The 18,480-nt window shown below is 42.0% G+C and overlaps 1 protein-coding gene across 1 annotated transcript; it reads left to right on the forward strand.

The window, feature by feature from the left end:
• The first annotated feature begins 3,692 nt into the window (after positions 1 to 3,692).
• Positions 3,693 to 12,559, forward strand: LOC112258803 (ras-related and estrogen-regulated growth inhibitor-like protein). Its single transcript, XM_042328506.1, has 5 exons — positions 3,693 to 3,940; positions 8,017 to 8,073; positions 10,067 to 10,140; positions 11,168 to 11,316; positions 11,963 to 12,559. Exons 1-5 carry the CDS (start codon positions 3,889 to 3,891, stop codon positions 12,246 to 12,248), a joined length of 618 nt encoding a protein of 205 aa, XP_042184440.1. The 5' UTR covers positions 3,693 to 3,888; the 3' UTR covers positions 12,249 to 12,559.
• The last annotated feature ends 5,921 nt before the right edge of the window (positions 12,560 to 18,480 follow it).

Consider the following 18,480-nt stretch of genomic DNA (forward strand, 5'->3'; position numbering starts at 1 on the left):
CAGAAGATGAAAGCATAAAGAGCCATAGAATACTGTACAGACGGAGATGAAAGCATAAAGAGCCATAGAATACTGTACAGACGGAGATGAAAGCATAAAGAGCCATAGAATACTGTACAGACGGAGATGAAAGCATAAAGAGCCATAGAATACTGTACAGATGAAAGCTGAGCCATAGAATACTGTACAGACGGAGATGAAAGCATAAAGAGCCATAGAATACTGTACAGACGGAGATGAAAGCATAAAGAGCCATAGAATACTGTACAGACGGAGATGAAAGCATAAAGAGCCATAGAATACTGTACAGACAGATGAAAGCATAAAGAGCCATAGAATACTGTACAGACGGAGATGAAAGCATAAAGAGCCATAGAATACTGTACAGACGGAGATGAAAGCATAAAGAGCCATAGAATACTGTACAGACGGAGATGAAAGCATAAATACTGAGCGGAGATGAAAGCATAAAGAGCCATAGAATACTGTACAGACGGAGATGAAAGCATAAAGAGCCATAGAATACTGTACAGACGGAGATGAAAGCATAAAGAGCCATAGAATACTGTACAGACGGAGATGAAAGCATAAAGAGCCATAGAATACTGTACAGACGGAGATGAAAGCATAAAGAGCCATAGAATACTGTACAGACGGAGATGAAAGCATAAAGAGCCATAGAATACTGTACAGACGGAGATGAAAGCATAAAGAGCCATAGAATACTGTACAGACGGAGATGAAAGCATAAAGAGCCATAGAATACTGTACAGACGGAGATGAAAGCATAAAGAGCATAGAATACTGTACAGACGGAGATGAAAGCATAAAGAGCCATAGAATACTGTACAGACGGAGATGAAAGCATAAAGAGCCATAGAATACTGTACAGACGGAGATGAAAGCATAAAGAGCCATAGAATACTGTACAGACGGAGATGAAAGCATAAAGAGCCAGATGAAGAGCATAAAGAGCCATAGAATACTGTACAGACGGAGATGAAAGCATAAAGAGCCATAGAATACTGTACAGACGGAGATGAAAGCATAAAGAGCCATAGAATACTGTACAGACGGAGATGAAAGCATAAAGAGCCATAGAATACTGTACAGACGGAGATGAAAGCATAAAGAGCCATAGAATACTGTACAGACGGAGATAAAGCATAAAGAGCCATAGAATACTGTACAGACGGAGATAAAGAGCCATAGAATACTGTACAGACATAAAGAGAGCCATAGAATACTGTACAGACGGAGATGAAAGCATAAAGAGCCATAGAATACTGTACAGACGGAGATGAAAGCATAAATACTGCCAGATAAAGAAAAGAGCCACTGTACAGACGGAGATGAAAGCATAAAGAGCCATAGAAAGCATGAAAGCATAAAGAGCCATAGAATACTGTACAGACGGAGATGAAAAGAGCATAAATACTGTACAGAGCCATGAGAATACTGTACAGACGGAGATGAAAGCATAAAGAGCCATAGAATACTGTACAGACGGAGAGAGCCATAGAATACTGTACAGACGGAGATGAAAGCATAGAATACTGTACAGACGGAGATGAAAGCATAAAGAGCCATAGAATACTGTACAGACGGAGATGAAAGCATAAAGAGCCATAGAATACTGTACAGACGGAGATGAAAGAAAGCATAAAGTACAGCCATAAAGAGCCATAGAATACTGTACAGACGGAGATGAAAATACTGCATAAAGAGAGCCATAGAATACTGTACAGACGGAGATGAAAGCATAAAGAGCCATAGAATACTGTACAGACGGAGATGAAAGCATAAAGAGCCATAGAATACTGTACAGACGGAGATGAAAGCATAAAGAGCCATAGAATACTGTATACTGTACAGACGGAGATGAAAGCATAAAGAGCCATAGAATACTGTACAGACGGAGATGAAAGCATAAAGAGCCATAGAATACTGTACAGACGGAGATGAAAGCATAAAGAGCCATAGAATACTGTACAGACGGAGATGAAAGCATAAAGAGCCATAGAATACTGTACAGACGGAGATGAAAGCATAAAGAGCCATAGAATACTGTACAGACGGAGATGAAAGCATAAAGAGCCATAGAATACTGTACAGACGGAGATGAAAGCATAAAGATGAAAGCATAAAGAGCCATAGAATACTGTACAGACGGAGATGAAAGCATAAAGAGCCATAGAATACTGTACAGACGGAGATGAAAGCATAAAGAGCCATAGAATACTGTACAGACGGAGATGAAAGCATAAAGAGCCATAGAATACTGTACAGACGGAGATGAAAGCATAAATACTGTACAGACGGAGATGAAAGCATAAAGAGCCATAGAATACTGTACAGACGGAGATGAAAGCATAAAGAGCCATAGAATACTGTACAGACTGGAGATGAAAGCATAAAGAGCCATAGAATACTGAGACCATAAAGAGCCATAGAATACTGTACAGACGGAGATGAAAGCATAAAGAGCCATAGAATACTGTACAGACGGAGATGAAAGCATAAAGAGCCATAGAATACTGTACAGACGGAGATGAAAGCATAAAGAGCCATAGAATACTGTACAGACGGAGATGAAAGCATAAAGAGCCATAGAATACTGTACAGACGGAGATGAAAGCATAAAGAGCCATAGAATACTGTACAGACGGAGATGAAAGCATAAAGAGCCATAGAATACTGTACAGACGGAGATGAAAGCATAAAGAGCCATAGAATACTGTACAGACGGAGATGAAAGAATACATAAAGAGAGCCATAGAATACTGTACAGACGGAGATAAAGCTGAGCCATAGAATACTGTACAGACGGAGATGAAAGCATAAAGAGCCATAGAATACTGTACAGACGGAGATGAAAGCATAAAGAGCCATAGAATACTGTACAGACGGAGATGAAAGCATAAAGAGCCATAGAATACTGTACAGACGGAGATGAGAATACTGTACAGACGGAGATGAAAGCATAAAGAGCCAAGAATACTGTACAGACGGAGATGAAAGCAAAAGAGCCATAGAATACTGTACAGACGGAGATGAAAGCATAAAGAGCCATAGAATACTGTACAGACGGAGATGAAAGCATAAAGAGCCATAGAATACTGTACAGACGGAGATGAAAGCATAAAGAGCCATAGAATACTGTACAGACGGAGATGAAAGCATAAAGAGCCATAGAATACTGTACAGACGGAGATGAAAGCATAAAGAGCCATAGAATACTGTACAGACGGAGATGAAAGCATAAAGAGCCATAGAATACTGTACAGACGGAGATGAAAGCATAAAGAGCCATAGAATACTGTACAGACGGAGATGAAAGCATAAAGAGCCATAGAATACTGTACAGACGGAGATGAAAGCATAAAGAGCCATAGAATACTGTACAGACGGAGATGAAAGCATAAAGAGCCATAGAATACTGTACAGACGGAGATGAAAGCATAAAGAGCCATAGAATACTGTACAGACGGAGATGAAAGCATAAAGAGCCATAGAATACTGTACAGACGGAGATGAAAGCATAAAGAGCGGATAGAAAATATTTACTTCAGTGACCTTGAAGTAACCTCCACCTTAGTGGGAGAAAAGACGGAGAGAAAGAAACAGACAGAGGATATAAAAAGGCAGACAAAAGGAGAGAGATAGGAATTAAGAGTGGGAAAGAGATAGTGTAGAGTGAGAGAAAAAGAGGGATGTGCGTCTCGTGAGAGGGAAGCATTTGTGAAACCACTCTTTGAAGGGGCAGTCCACACTCTGTTGCTCTCAAGACCAAAAGGCATGTTAGTGTGCTAAAGCTAACCATCTAACACCATAGCACAGCACAGGACTGGACCAGAGTGAGATCAGAGGAGAGAAATCAAGAGCGACATGAACGACATCAAACTGGCCCTGCTGGGCAGTGAGGGCGCTGGGAAATCAGGTGAGAGATCCACTGGGGAGCAGAGAAATCTCTAGATCAGATAGAGCCCCTGTGCCTGGAGGGAGGGGAATATATGGTAGTCAATATGCAGGGGGGGTCTGTAATCTAATCGATCTTCTAAAGAGAAACAAGTTCAAGATCAAAGTCATACAAGTACACACCTGTATGTATGTGGGAGCATGTAAATAATGGTCTCATCATACAGAATTTGGAGGACTACACAGCATTTCATCACGTGGCTCCAAATTGACTTCGATATGATGGTTATGGTTATAACTCTATTTCTTGAACTGCATTTGTATTTATATTTATTATGGATCCCCATTAGCTGCTGCTTTCTGAGGTCCAGCAAAATTAAGGCAGTTTATATCATTTTAAAACATTACAATACTTTCACAGATTTCATAACACACTGTGTCGACCAGTAATTGCTGGTTAAGGGCTTTAAGTAAGCATTTCACGGTAAGGTCTACACCTGTTGTATTCGCTGCATGTGACAAATATATATATATTTTTGATTCTATAAATATTTGCACATGAAGCCCTTTTCACCGCCATTTCCCTCAGAATTTATTTTACTGACACAAAAGATCCCACCATGTCGAATGAACAAATTATCGGTCAACATTTATGCAGATACACCGAAACTTCCTGTTTCCATCACAGCTCTTATTTATTTTATACAATATGACTTTACACGCATAAAACCTGTGGATGGAAACGTGGTTACTGTGGTGGTATCCTAAAAGGCAAATTTGTACCATAATCATTATCATATTTACGTTTAAATATCTGTGATTTTGCATTGATTCATTCATGTTATGCTACATAAACATAAATAACATACATTTTTATAAACTAATCAATACAGTTTTTTTTTTGCACCCGTTACTGAAATGGTTGTTCCAGTTTAAATGGCTTAGTTAGTCTCGTCACATTGTCTCTGAACCTGGAAGTCAGTGAATGAAGGTTGCTGGTAAATAATAATTCCACCTGTTGGATAGTCTAACTCTGGCTGGATTCCAAAAGGAATGACTTATCCCTTTGCAAGCTAGCATCGTGTGAATTGCAGGTAGGTTTGCAAAATTCTGGAAACTTTTCCATGGTTGGAACTGGGATGGAATAAGCAGGTAATGTGAAAAATTACTGCAATCTGATGTGGCATGTAAACCATGAGTTTCAGCCTACTGTATTAGGGTAAGCACAGACCCTCAAAGTAATGCCTTGTGAGATGTATTTTATTGTTATAATTACTTAAATTTGAATGACAAAATTCACCTAGGTCCTCGCTCGGTGAAGGCCACAGGGCTAAAAATGTCTCTGTCATTATCAAATACAGTAATGGGTGGTAACTCTACAATTCACTCGAAAAGGCAAGGCACACTGGGAAATTATTTTGGAGGCATGGCTTAATGGGGGCATGGCTTCCGTTAGTTGTTTTTGGCCACCCGTGAGTGAAAGTGTTGTGCCAGTTTAAGTAGTCTATGGTAGAGGTAAACATTTTTGTCACTTACAAAGAAAAAATGGCTTTTTATTGTGGTTCTACCCTACAAAGGCTAAATGTACATTTTCTAAATGCATACCTGTGGACTACATGTAAGAAAGGTACTGCCTGAGGCATGAACAAGGGTACAATCATGTTCCTATAACGGAAGGCACAAAAGATGACCTTACAGGGTACCACCCCAGTGACAAGTGTTTGTAGCTCTTTAAGAACAAATTGTATCCTTTATTTCTGAGAGTGCATGTGGGCGCATGTAAATAATTATTTAATCTCACCGTTTGTCATAATTTGTCCCACAATGTGATAATATATGGGAGTCCCATTCAGATATGGAGGGGAGTGTGGTCTGAGAAAACATCCGTTATGAGGGGTCAATCAGTGTAACTCTTCAATATGAGTATTTAGTCACATATAGTACTGGATATGCAGAATGACCCTTGATCAAATATATGGCTGTACACATGAATGGAAAAGCATCACGTAACATCTCCAGATATGAAGGTAATAAATATATCCCCAGATATGAATTTAATAAATATATCCACAGATATGAATTTTATAAATATATCCACAGATATGAATTTAATAAATATATCCACAGATAGTAATTTAATAAATACATCTCCAGATATGAATTGAATAAATATATCCACAGATATTAATTTAATAAATACATCTCCAGATATGAATGGAATAAATATATCCCCAGATATGAATTCAATAAATATATCCCCAGATATGAATGTAATAGGGAAATAAAATATTTCAGTGATTACTAATGAAAATGATCACAATCTTTATTATTTGCATCAGCTTCTCTGAGGGACTCGTGAGTGAAAGAAACCCCATATATTTTCCACAATAAATCAATTGAAATTAACTTGGTAGGGACAGTGACTGTGGGGTCGTTTTTCATTGTCTGGACTTGAGGGAGGCAGGGGGACTCATTAAGAGTCTTGTGGCTGCATGGCGCCCTGTCTGGTAAATATCAGTATTCAGTGAGTCACTGCAGCCTTCGGGAGCCCAGAGCCCATTAGTGCACACCGTAGCAAAACATTTTGCAATGGAAAATGTTTTTCAATGAAAACAAGTGTTTCTTATTGGACAAGTGCAGGTTAGCCCCTCCCTGTTGCAGACCATTTTCCGTTTGGTGCCTAGTGAATACGACCCTGGTATATGTGTTTAATAAAACAGCAGGGTGTACCATTGCCCCTGGCACACTGCACTGCAGAGTGCTTTCTGTGGACATGCACCGACTGTATTGTGAAGCTAGAAGCCCAGAGACTGCAGGGATCTGTGTGCGAGTGTGACAGTGAGTGTGAGAGAGAGGGAGTGAGAGAGAGACAGTGAGTGTGAGAGAGAGGGAGTGAGAGAGAGACAGTGAGTGTGAGAGAGAGGGAGTGAGAGAGAGACAGTGAGTGTGAGAGAGAGGGAGTGAGAGAGAGACAGTGAGTGTGAGAGAGAGGGAGTGAGAGAGAGACAGTGAGTGTGTGAGAGAGGGAGTGAGAGAGAGACAGTGAGTGTGTGAGAGAGGGAGTGAGAGAGAGACAGTGAGTGTGTGAGAGAGGGAGTGAGAGAGAGACAGTGAGTGTGTGAGAGAGGGAGTGAGAGAGAGACAGTGAGTGTGTGAGAGAGGGAGTGAGAGAGAGACAGTGAGTGTGTGAGAGAGGGAGTGAGAGAGAGACAGTGAGTGTGTGAGAGAGGGAGTGAGAGAGAGACAGTGAGTGTGAGAGAGAGGGAGTGAGAGAGAGACAGTGAGTGTGTGAGAGAGGGAGTGAGAGAGAGACAGTGAGTGTGAGAGAGAGGGAGTGAGAGAGAGACAGTGAGTGTGAGAGAGAGGGAGTGAGAGAGAGACAGTGAGTGTGAGAGAGAGGGAGTGAGAGAGAGACAGTGAGTGTGTGAGGGAGAGTGCTGCCAAAAAAGTTACTGTATATTTAACAATAAATATTTTACATTGTAGGTATCTATCGGTCTGTTTCTGTGTTTCTGCCAGTATGTGTGTGTGCTTGCGTGTGTGCATTTGTGTGTGTCTGTGTGTGTGTGTGTATGCATGTGCATTACTGTATGTGTGTGTATGAGCATGTGTGGGTGCAAGTGGACTGGAGCGCTTCAACCAGAACTCAGTAAAACTCAACCTGGGGCTTCAATTGAGTCTGACGGCTGTGACCTCATCTCTCACAGAGAGGGTAGTGTGTTCAGAATCTGGAAAGGGAGAACGAGCAGAAATAGCCAATTTTGCTTGCCAAATATGCACACATCCCTCGAGGTAAACCCATCGAGGCCAAACCTTTCATGTGTGGGGTTAGATGAAACCCCTTATTCCTCAGGCTTTTGGAACCCTCATCAAGCCTGCATCCCAAATGACACCCACCTTATAAAGTGCACTACTATTGACCAGGGCCCATAGGGATCAGGTAGGGCCCATAGGGATCAGGTCAATAGTAGTGAACATACTGTAAATAGGGAGCCATTTGGGACACAAGCTCAGCCTGAGGGATCATATGAAAATGCCTTTTCCTCAACTGGACAAACTGTAACCTTGTTTTCTTTTTAATTGGTCGATTTCCTCCAGCTGTCCTGGTGCGGTTTCTGACCAAGCGCTTCATCGGGGAGTACGCCTCCAACACTAGTAGGTGCTCCACACAGGCCCCCAGTCCCATGATATCATGGCCATCGTGTTGTTCACATACTGCAAAAACACGGCCCCACAGGCCCACAGGCCCACAGGCCCACAGGCCCACAGGCCCACAGGCCCACAGGCCCACAGGCCCACAGGCCCACAGGCCCACAGGCCCATGATATCATGGCCATAGTGTTGTTCACATACTGCAAACACACGGCCCCACAGGCCCACAGCTCTACGATATCATGGCCATAGTGTTGTTCACATACTGCAAACACACGGCCCCACAGGCCCACAGCCCCATGATATCATGGCCATAGTGTTGTTCACATACTGCATCAGTGGAGCAAAGTATCACAGCTACACTACCGTTCAAAAGTTTGGGGTCACTTAGAAATGTCCTTGTTTTCCATTAAAATATACATGAAATGAGTTGCAAAATGAATAGGAAATATAGTAAAAATGTTGACAAGGTTATAAATAATGATTTTTAATTGAAATAATAATTGTGTCCTTTAAACTTTGCTTCGTCAAAGAATCCTCCATTTGCAGCCATTACAGCCTTGCAGACCTTTGGCATTCTAGTTGTCAATTTGTTGAGGTAAACTGAAGGGATTTGACCCCATGCTTCCCGAAGCACCTCCCACAAGTTGGATTGGCTTGATGGGCACTTCTTACGTACCATACAGTCAGGCTGCTGGCATGGCATTGCAAAATGAAGTGATGGTCTTCCTTCTTCACGATGCATTTTACCCTGTACAAATCTCCCACTTTACCACCACAAAAACACCCTCAGACCAACACATTGCCTCCACCATGCTTGACAGATGGTGTCATCACTCCTCCAGCATCTTTTCATTTTTCTGCGTCTCATGAATGTTCTTCTTTGTGATCCAAACACCTCAAACTTAGATTTGTCTGTCTACAACACTTTTCTCCAATCTTCCTCTGTCCAGTGTCTGTGTTCTTTTGCCCATCTTAATCTTTTATTTTTATTGGCCAGTCTGAGATATGGCTTTTTCTTTGCAACTCTGCCTAGAAGGCCAGCATCCCAGAGTTGCCTCTTCACTATTGATGTTGAGACTGGTGTTTTGCTGGTACTATTTAATGAAGCTGCCAGTTAAGGACTTGCGAGGCGTGTGTTTCTCAAACTAGACACTCTATTGTATTTGTCCTCTTGCTCAGTTGTGCACCGGGGCCTCCCACTCCTCTTTCTATTCTGGTTAGATTTAGTTTGTGCTGTTCTGTGAAGGGGGTAGTACACAGCGTTGTACGAGATCTTCAGTTTATTGGCAATTTCTCGCATGGAATAGCCTTCATTTCTCAGAACAAGAACAGACTGACGAGTTTCAGATGAAAGTCTTTGTTTCTGGCCATTTTGAGCCTGTAATCGAACCCACAAATGCTGATGCTCCAGATACTCAACTAGTCTAAAGAAGGCCCGTTTTATTTATTCTTTAATCAGAACAACAGTTTTCAGCTGTGCTAACATAATTGCAAAAGGGTTTTCTAATGATCAATTAGCCTTTAAAATGATACATTTGGATTAGATAACACAACGTGCCATTGGAACACAGGAGTGATGGTTGCTGATAATGGGCCGCTGTACGCCTATGTAGATATTCCATGAAATATGACCATTGTAGCTGGAAATGGCAGATTTACAACATTAACAATGTCTACACTGTATTTCTGATCAATCTGATGTTATTTTAATGGACCAAAAATATGCTTTTCTTTCAAAAACAAGGACGTTTCTAAGTGACCCCAAACTTTTGAAGGGTAGTGTATGTGCAGTGGTATCTCAACACCAATAAATGTTTATCAAATATTATTATCCATCTGCCTAATTATGGTGTAGAAATGACACCTGTGCTTCTTGTTCTTAAAGCAATCACTGCACATCAATGTAACTCATGCAAACGCATGTATGTACCCTGTACGGGTAAATAGGGCTAGTTTACTCACACGCTTCTAATGGATACCTTCTCTGTTCTAGATTCCCTGTATCGTAAAAGACTATCCATTGACGGTAGACAGCTGAACCTGGAGGTGTTTGACCCTTGCTCTCAGGTACAACAGAAAATCTCCAAACAGCAGTATTTTAACAAAAAAAAAAAAACCTGTCATAGCGTTTAGGTAACGTTATTGTAACATTGTTGAAACATTGTGCATCAATGGTAGACAGCTGAACCTGGAGGTGTTTGACCCTTGCTCTGAAGTACAACAGAATACAACATAGGCCAAATCTTCTTAAACAACACCTGTTACAACATTGGGGTAGCATTGTACTGCACTCCCGTGACCTGGTTTTCCCCTTGCACAAACCCCAGGAGCAGTCTAATGTTTACTTTCCGCAGGCACATGGACGATCCATACCTTAGAGTTTTAAATCCGATGGGATTTACGAGTGTATCCCAAGGCAGTGAGTGCCAATGAGTCTGCCTTTGAAGAAAGAGAGCCATACAAGCTGTTCTGTGCGTAGCCAAACAGGCCAGACACCTCAAAGGGTTTTTACTACAAAGTTCTGCTTTATTGGAACACCCTGAGGCTGAGGCCCAGAGGGGGAAAGGCCAATCTATTGTACTTCTCTGCTAAAGCTCACTGTAAGCCAAGACCTAAGAGGAATGCTAGAGTGGCTTTAGATGCATTGTCCCATGGCTCGATCTTTAAGACCTCTCACCTTCATAAAGAAAAGCCATGTCATTAAAGAGAGCAATAGAGAGGTTGGTGTGAGCCTGGATGTTCACTGCTCCACAGCACCTGTAGCCAAGGGGTACGGCGTGTGAAAGAACTACTTGTCTTTTGCCATATACACCACGATCACTGTTTTGATACAGGACTGATTTCATCTTATTTAACCTAAAAAATGATTAATGAGGAGATTGTATGATGGACAGAATGAATCTTGAGAGAAAATGTCAGTATAATTTTTGAGAATTTAAGAAGAACACATCATAATCATGTTCATAAACGAAAATGTATGTTTCTTATTAGATCAGATAGTCCCTACCTTGTTTCAGTCCGTTCTCTTCTGTTTTGTGTCTAATGAACATGTCTCAGTGTTGAGCTACCTAACTGTGGCAGTGTTGTTTGACAGGGAACTGAGGCTAGGTGTATAGTGGAGGAGCCGGTGGACTGGGCTGATGGTTTTGTGGTGGTGTACAACATCAGCGACCGCACATCCTTCATCAATGCCGAAAACATTCTGCAGCAGATCAGAGAGACACGGATTGAGAACTGCAAAGGGTGAGAGCTCCTCTGAACAGGGAATTACATTTTTGGGAGGCTTGGTGAGAGGCAAAACCATTTGTAAATCCATGTAGTACCTCTGTTTCTCATAAAAAAAGAGCGGAAATCACACTCTTCCTATTTTTTGTTCTTTGTTGGACAGCGCAATGAGATGGGGAGACAGACTGGGTGAATGGCAGTTATAAGTCTCAGGGTGCGTTTTGTAACCCATGCCCAGAGGGGCAAGGCGTACATCTTCTCTATGAGCCAAACAGACCGAGCAAGGGCATGAATCTGGGTCACCCATATACATCAAACTGTCATAGACAAAAACATCTCAGTAAGGCAGTGGGAATGGGCTTAATTTGGAGAGAGCAGCATATCTCAGGAGCTCGGTGGTTTGTAATGGCAGGATTTCCAGACCTACAGTAAAAGGCTTGCTTGTTTTAGTCCCGCCTACTAATAAAACTAGCCTAAAAACATTAAGAAACCATGTGTGGCATGAAGTCAGTTAGTCGTTGTCATACGCTTGAACTTTTCCCTCATATGAGATGCTAATGCCCTATCTTCTGATACCTGCTCTGATACCTAGTCAAACTAGAAGCACACCTCGATTCTCCAAATGAAAATACACTGACTCTCAGTCTCTGCTTTACTCTGCCAGGGAGGTGGAGGTGCCAGTCTGTCTTGTGGGCAACAAGCAGGACCTGTGCCACGCCAGGCAGGTTTGTGAGGAGGAGGGCCGCTCGCTGGCGCAGGAGAACCGCTGCCTTTTCCAGGAGGTGTCGGCGGCCGAGAGCTACCAGGAGATCGCCAACCTCTTCACCCAGCTCATCAGGCAAGTAATGGAGCACCTCAAGTACCGCGCCGACCGACGCTGCTACAGCAGCTCCAAGTCCATGGCCAAGCTCATCAACAACATGTTTGGCAAGAGGAGGAAGTCCGTGTGATATCCCCAGAAAGATGGGCCGGGATTGGCTGAGAGAGACAGAATGGCCTACCTAGGACTACAGTTGGACTCCGATAGTAAGGATAATGGTGAAGAGGATTCTCCCATAAACCCACCTTTAAAGGCTCAGGGTAGCGGTTTTGATCTTTGATCTCCATAGCTTCTTCACACTGTATCAAATAATTTCTGGGTAACAATAAATGACTTACTTTAATTGTTTTCGGTTACAATTGTCCCCCAAAAATAATAAAATGCTTTTTGCTAACCACAATTTTTCAATAGATTTCTTCCAGACTGTCTGGGCTTGGTCTTATGCCGCGTTCACGTGCTTGTGGGAACTAGGAAACTCTGAAATTCCCGACTTGCTAACTGATTGTAGTTACACATGTGCCGTGTTCAACCAGTTAGCAAGTCTGACATTTGAGTTTCTTAGTTTCGACTAGCACGTGACACGGTATTAAACGCCTGGTGGGGAATGGGACAAGTTACCAAGTTAGCAGGGGAAGGGGGAGAATAACCACAGCCCAGTTGAAATGGCAGGGATTTGTAAGCTTAACACAACTTCATAATGGCAGAGAGGTTTGAACATATCTGTTATTGGTCTATTAAAATCAGTTGGGGGCAAAAAGATCATGCATAACCTGCTGACACAAAGGTCCTGTTGATCATATTTTCAACCATCAACTACTGAGAAGTGACGCTGATTAAAACGTTTATACTTTTACTGTGTTGGTTTCATCAGCTATTTTGTCAGTGTTTTTTTCCCCCAAGGTGGATGTAACCATAGAGATAGGAGATGAGTCCTTTAACTAACTGGGCTCCCGAGTGGCGCAGCGGTCTAGGGCACTGCCTCTCAGGCATCACTACAGAACCTGGTTTGATTCCAGGCTGTATCACAACTGGCTGTGATTGGGAGTCCCATAGGGTGGCGCACAATTGGCCCAGCACCGCCCAGGTTAGGGCGTAGGCCTTCATTGTAAATAAGATTTAGTTCTTAATGGACTTGCCAAGTTAAATAAAAATCTTTATCTGTGCCATTATAGCATCTGTGACAGCCTCAATGGAGCTGTTCATACTATCTCCATTTTGAAGTAGTCCATTTTTTTCATGATTGGCTGATCCCTCCAGGACATGACTCCCACCCACTGAGGCATAATAGGACTGTGTCCAAGATGTTCGACCGTATTTTTCTTGGTAAACTACTCACGTTCACATACGATGATTCATGGACCGTCCATATCCGGATTGCATAAGGTTTGTACAGACCAACATCACATGCACACTAGCACTCAGTGCGCACAGGGAGCAGGGCGAGCAATGACAACATCATCAAATCATCCAAAAACACGGCAGACATTGGATGTTGAGAATGGCGGTGGAATGTACTGTGGACGTTTTACAGGATCCTAACCAATTCTGCTATTCGTTTTTTTTTCTTTTTTCGCTGATCTTAACCTGTTTTGCACATAATGTTCCCGCCATCATGTCTTAAGGCTATTAAGGCTAAAAAGAGTTCTGGACATCAGAACAGCGATCAGTAACCTCTATTCGGATGAAGATCTCTACTTCAATGAGTCGACGGCACACTGTACTGCTCACCCCGGACCAGGCCCTAATCCCTGACACTCGGAAGAGAAAGAGATGGCAATATAGAGGCCGACATGCGGGTATGAAACTACAGAGGCATGTAAATAATCCACCTCTACCCTCTGTGCTATTGGTGAATGTACAGTCACTGGAGAACAAACTGAAATAATATCCTATGTTTCCCAGAAACTTGGCTGAACAAGGACATGGATGATATTCTAACGGTTTTTCTATGCGTTGGCAGGCCAGAATGGCAGTGTCTGGTAAGCTCAAGAGTGGTGATGTGTGTCTCTTTGTTAACAACAGCTGGTGCCCAATCTCTAATATTAAGGAAGTCTCAAAGGTTCGGCTCGCTTGATTTAGAATACCTCATAAGCTGTAGACCATAATATTTATCAAGAGAGTTTATATCCGTATTTTTCATAGCTGTTTATTTACTACCACAAACCGATGCCGTCACTAAGACTGCACTCAACGAGCTGTATAGGGCCATTAAGAAAACAGAAAATGCACACCCAGATGCGGCACTCCAAGTGGCCGGTGAATTTAATGCAGGAAAATTGAAATCTGTCTCCTTAATTTCTACCAGCATGTCACCTGTGCATGTCACCTGGCCAGACGGATTACCAGGATGTGTACTCAGAACATGCGCCGACTAGCTGGCAAGTGTCTTCACTGACATTTTCAACCTCTCCCTGAATCAGTATGTAATATGTTTCAAGCAGACCATCATAGAATGCCAAGGTAACCTGTCTAAATTACTATTTACCTGTAACACTCACATCTGTAGCCATGAAGTGCTTTGAAAAGCTGGTCATGGCTCACATCAACACCATCATCCCAGACACCCTGGACCCACTCCAATTCGCATACTGCCCCCAACAGATCCACACTGCCCTTTCTCACCTGGACAAGAGAAACACCTATGTGAGAATGCTGTTCACTGACTACAACTCAGCATTCAACATCATAGTGCCCTCCAAGCTCATCACTAAGCTAAGGACCCTGGAACTGAACACCTCCATCTAAAACTTAATTCTGAACTTCCTGACAGGATTCCACCAGGTGGTGAGGATAGACAACACATCCGCCACACGGACCCTCAACACGGGGGCCCCTCAGGGGTGCGTGCTTAGTCCCCTCCTGTACTCCATGTTCATCCATGACCGTGTGGCCGCGCACAACTCCAACACCATCATTAAGTTTGCGATGACACGACAGTGGTAGGCCTGATCACTGACGAAGAGACAGCCTATAGGGAGGAGGTCAGAGACCTCTGTACCAGGCGGTGTCAGAGGAAAAAGGTGCTGTAATTTCTATCATTTGAAACTGCTGGAGTACAGAGTCAAAACAACAAAACGTTTGTCACTATCACAATACTTTGAGCCCACTGTAGCCAGGTTCTTGTTACTCATTGTGTATCTATTATTAAGTACTTTACTTTTCTCTGCATTGTTGGGAATGGCCAGTAATTAAGCATTTCACTGTTAGTCCACACCTTAGTTGTTTACGAAGCATGTGACAAATACAATTTGATGAATATAAAAATGTTAATGTCTTCGGCTGTGAGTGATGAAACATAAAGGGGTCCTCAGGGACAGCTATTTGAATAATTAAATGGGTGTTTTGTGCACAAAGGTGATGATGGAAGTGTCTTATTACACATTTGCAAATCTAACTTCTCTATGTGGCCGTGTATGGAAATGGTCTTTTTGGGCCTGGCAATCGGCCTTGGTCCCACCCTGTTGACTTCATTAAAATGGTGGAGACACTCAATGGCGCTGCCCATGCTAATACGGCCTGTTGTCAACTAGTGGCCTCTATCGTTCTCTATGGATACAACTGACCAAAAATATAGCTGTCGGTGTCTAAAGCTGAAGTATACTGCTAGGACTGTATTGTAGATATGAGCGGAACTTGGATATGTTTTGTACGTTGCAATGCTTTTTGTATGTTTTGTATGTTACAATGCACAGTTCTACCACTGAGCTGGTATATTCAAAGGCCTGACCAGTGTTGTACAAATGGCTATATATATATATATATATATATAAAATTAACTTACAGATCGATATTAATCAAAATAACTTTTATTACATTTTTTTGAGAATAAGCGGGTAAAATAATCTGTTTACTTCATTATTTAAATCAAAAGCAAGTGATCATTTAATCTCATACGTCTTCATTTTAGATTAAACAAAATGAATAAACACAATATGTCAATGTGAGAAGTGGATACAGCTATGTTCTTAGAGGAATGGTTCATTACTTTTATAACGGCATGTTCAAAGCATTTCAGGCCTTATTGCCATGTCTCTTGTTTTTATCTTATACAATTCTATAATGAAGAACACAACGGGTTAAAGTGATGTTAGCTGGCTATTCATATGTTGACTTGTACTACATTTCTGTTTTATTACTACAATTTCCCTTTATAAATACTTTACAAACTAAATTATACTGCAGAGAAAACTAAAGTTAAACCTTAATAATTTAATCATTTCAAAGTGTGTAGTTTCCCTTTTAATGAGGATCTCTTCATAACCTCTGAACTAAAAGCCTTCATGTGAGCTTTTTAAAACAGATTTTGTTCCCATGGCTAATTCCTAAGAATAGAAAGTTAACAGGGCAGGTGAGAAAAAGGTTACGTTTCATAACACTGTATTTTGAGGATAAAAAACAGGATGAAATGTTCCCTCACTTTGCCCACTAGATGGCATCAGACAGTAATGTAGTAAGTGGGGCCTGCACTGTAGGAATAAAGTGAAGTTGCACCTAGACACGGATCTTGAGTCAGTTATGTATTTTTCAGACAAAATGTTAAGGTTAGGATTGGGGCAGGGAAAGCTGATCCTAGATCTGTACCTACAGCAGTGTAACATTTACCCCGGAACAAAATAGGTCTATTGTGCCTCTTAATATTTGCCTCCTGTAGCCATTTTATCAAAAGCCACAGATAAAGATTCCATTTAGGTCTACAATTCTACTGTATTCTTTGCAAAGAGACATTCAAGCATGTGGTATTAAAGTAACTTGACACATCCAGACAGGTAAAAACAGAGTAGAGACAAACTGGGAAAGTAGAGCAGAATGTACAGCGCATTCGGAAAGTATTCAGACCCCTTGACTTTTCCCACATGTTGTTACAGCCTTATTCTAAAATTGAATAAATTCATTATTTTCCTCATTAATCTACACACAATACCCCATAATGACAAAGAGAAAACAGGTTTTTAGAAATGTTTGCTATGAGATTCGAAATTGAGCTCAGGTGCATCCTGTTTCCATCGATCATCCTTGAGATGTTTCTACAACTTGATTGGAATCCACCTGTGCAAAATTCAATTCATTGGACATGATTTGGAAAGGCACACACCTGTCTATATAAAAGGTCCCACAGTTGACAGTGCATGTCAGAGCAAAAACTGTAAGGGTTTTCCTGTGGTGAAGGAGAAGCGGACCAAAATGCAGCGTGGTGGTTATTCATGTTCTTTAATAAAGGAACTAGACATGAAATAACTAACAAAACAATAAATGTGCGAAAACCTAAACAGTCCTATCTGGTGCAAACACAGAGACAGGAACAATCACCCACAAACACACAGTGAAACCCAGGCTACCTAAGTATGATTCTCAATCAGAGACAACTAATGACACCTGCCTCTGATTGAGAACCATACTAGGCCGAAACATAGAAATACCCAAAACCTAGAAAAACAAACATAGACTGCCCACCCAACTCACGCTCTGACCATGCTAAATAAATACAAAACAAAGGAAATAATAAATTAGTCCGCCTCATTGTCCGCCTCCATGGCTCTCTAACCATGGCAACCCCTCTCAATGACCCCACTGGACAGAGGGGCGGCTGCTCGGGACAGAGGTGCGGCTGCTCGGGACAGAGGGGCGGCTGCTCGGGACAGAGGGGCGGCTGCTCGGGACAGAGGGGCGGCTGCTCGGACTTGAACCTGATCGAACGTCTCCGGAGAGACCTGAAAATAGCTCTGCAGCGACACCCCATCCAACCTGACAGAGCTTGAGAACATTTACAGAGAAGAATGGGAGAAACTGCCCAAATACAGTAGTGCCAAGCTTGTAGCTTCATACTCAAGAAGATTCGAGGCTGTAATCGCTGCAACAAAGTACTGAGTAAAGGGTCTGAATACTTATGTAAATGTGATACATTTGCTAAAATTGATAAAAACCTGTTTTTGCTTTGTCATTATGGGGTATTATGGGTAGATTGATGAGGGAAATAAATATTTAAATACAGTTTAGAATATGGCTGTAGAGTAACAATACTTTCAGGATGCACTGTAAATGAGAAAGACAGAGCAAGAGAATGCTCTCTCATCGCTGTCGATGAAAAAGAACCTCTCAAGGCCAAATCAAACACATAGACCCGAAGGCAGAGAGACAGTCAGAACAAGTTATGTCCCTAATTATCTCAAGTAATTACAGTGGATGGATTTTTAGAGGTCCAATTAGCCTCGATTTCCAGGCTGCTATGGTCAAATCAATAACCAATCACATGGACAGTGGCCTTCACACCATAGGACTCAGAAAACCTCCAAAAGTACTGTAGTCGGTGGCTCCTGAAAACGGCTCAATTTGGACTCCAATCACACAGTAGCCTTATCAAGCCT

This window comes from Oncorhynchus tshawytscha, linkage group LG01 (genome assembly GCF_018296145.1).
Source record: "Oncorhynchus tshawytscha isolate Ot180627B linkage group LG01, Otsh_v2.0, whole genome shotgun sequence".
NCBI lineage: Eukaryota > Metazoa > Chordata > Actinopteri > Salmoniformes > Salmonidae > Oncorhynchus > Oncorhynchus tshawytscha.

What these genes read in the sequence shown, in the direction of transcription:
- LOC112258803 (XM_042328506.1), top strand. Translation starts at nt 3,889, where the DNA reads ATGAACGACATCAAACTGGCCCTGCTGGGCAGTGAGGGCGCTGGGAAA. An exon ending in TGTTTGACCCTTGCTCTCAG is followed by an intron (nt 10,141 to 11,167) that starts GTACAACAGAAA and finishes GTTGTTTGACAG; the next exon opens with GGAACTGAGGCTAGGTGTAT. An exon ending in CGGATTGAGAACTGCAAAGG is followed by an intron (nt 11,317 to 11,962) that starts GTGAGAGCTCCT and finishes TTACTCTGCCAG; the next exon opens with GGAGGTGGAGGTGCCAGTCT.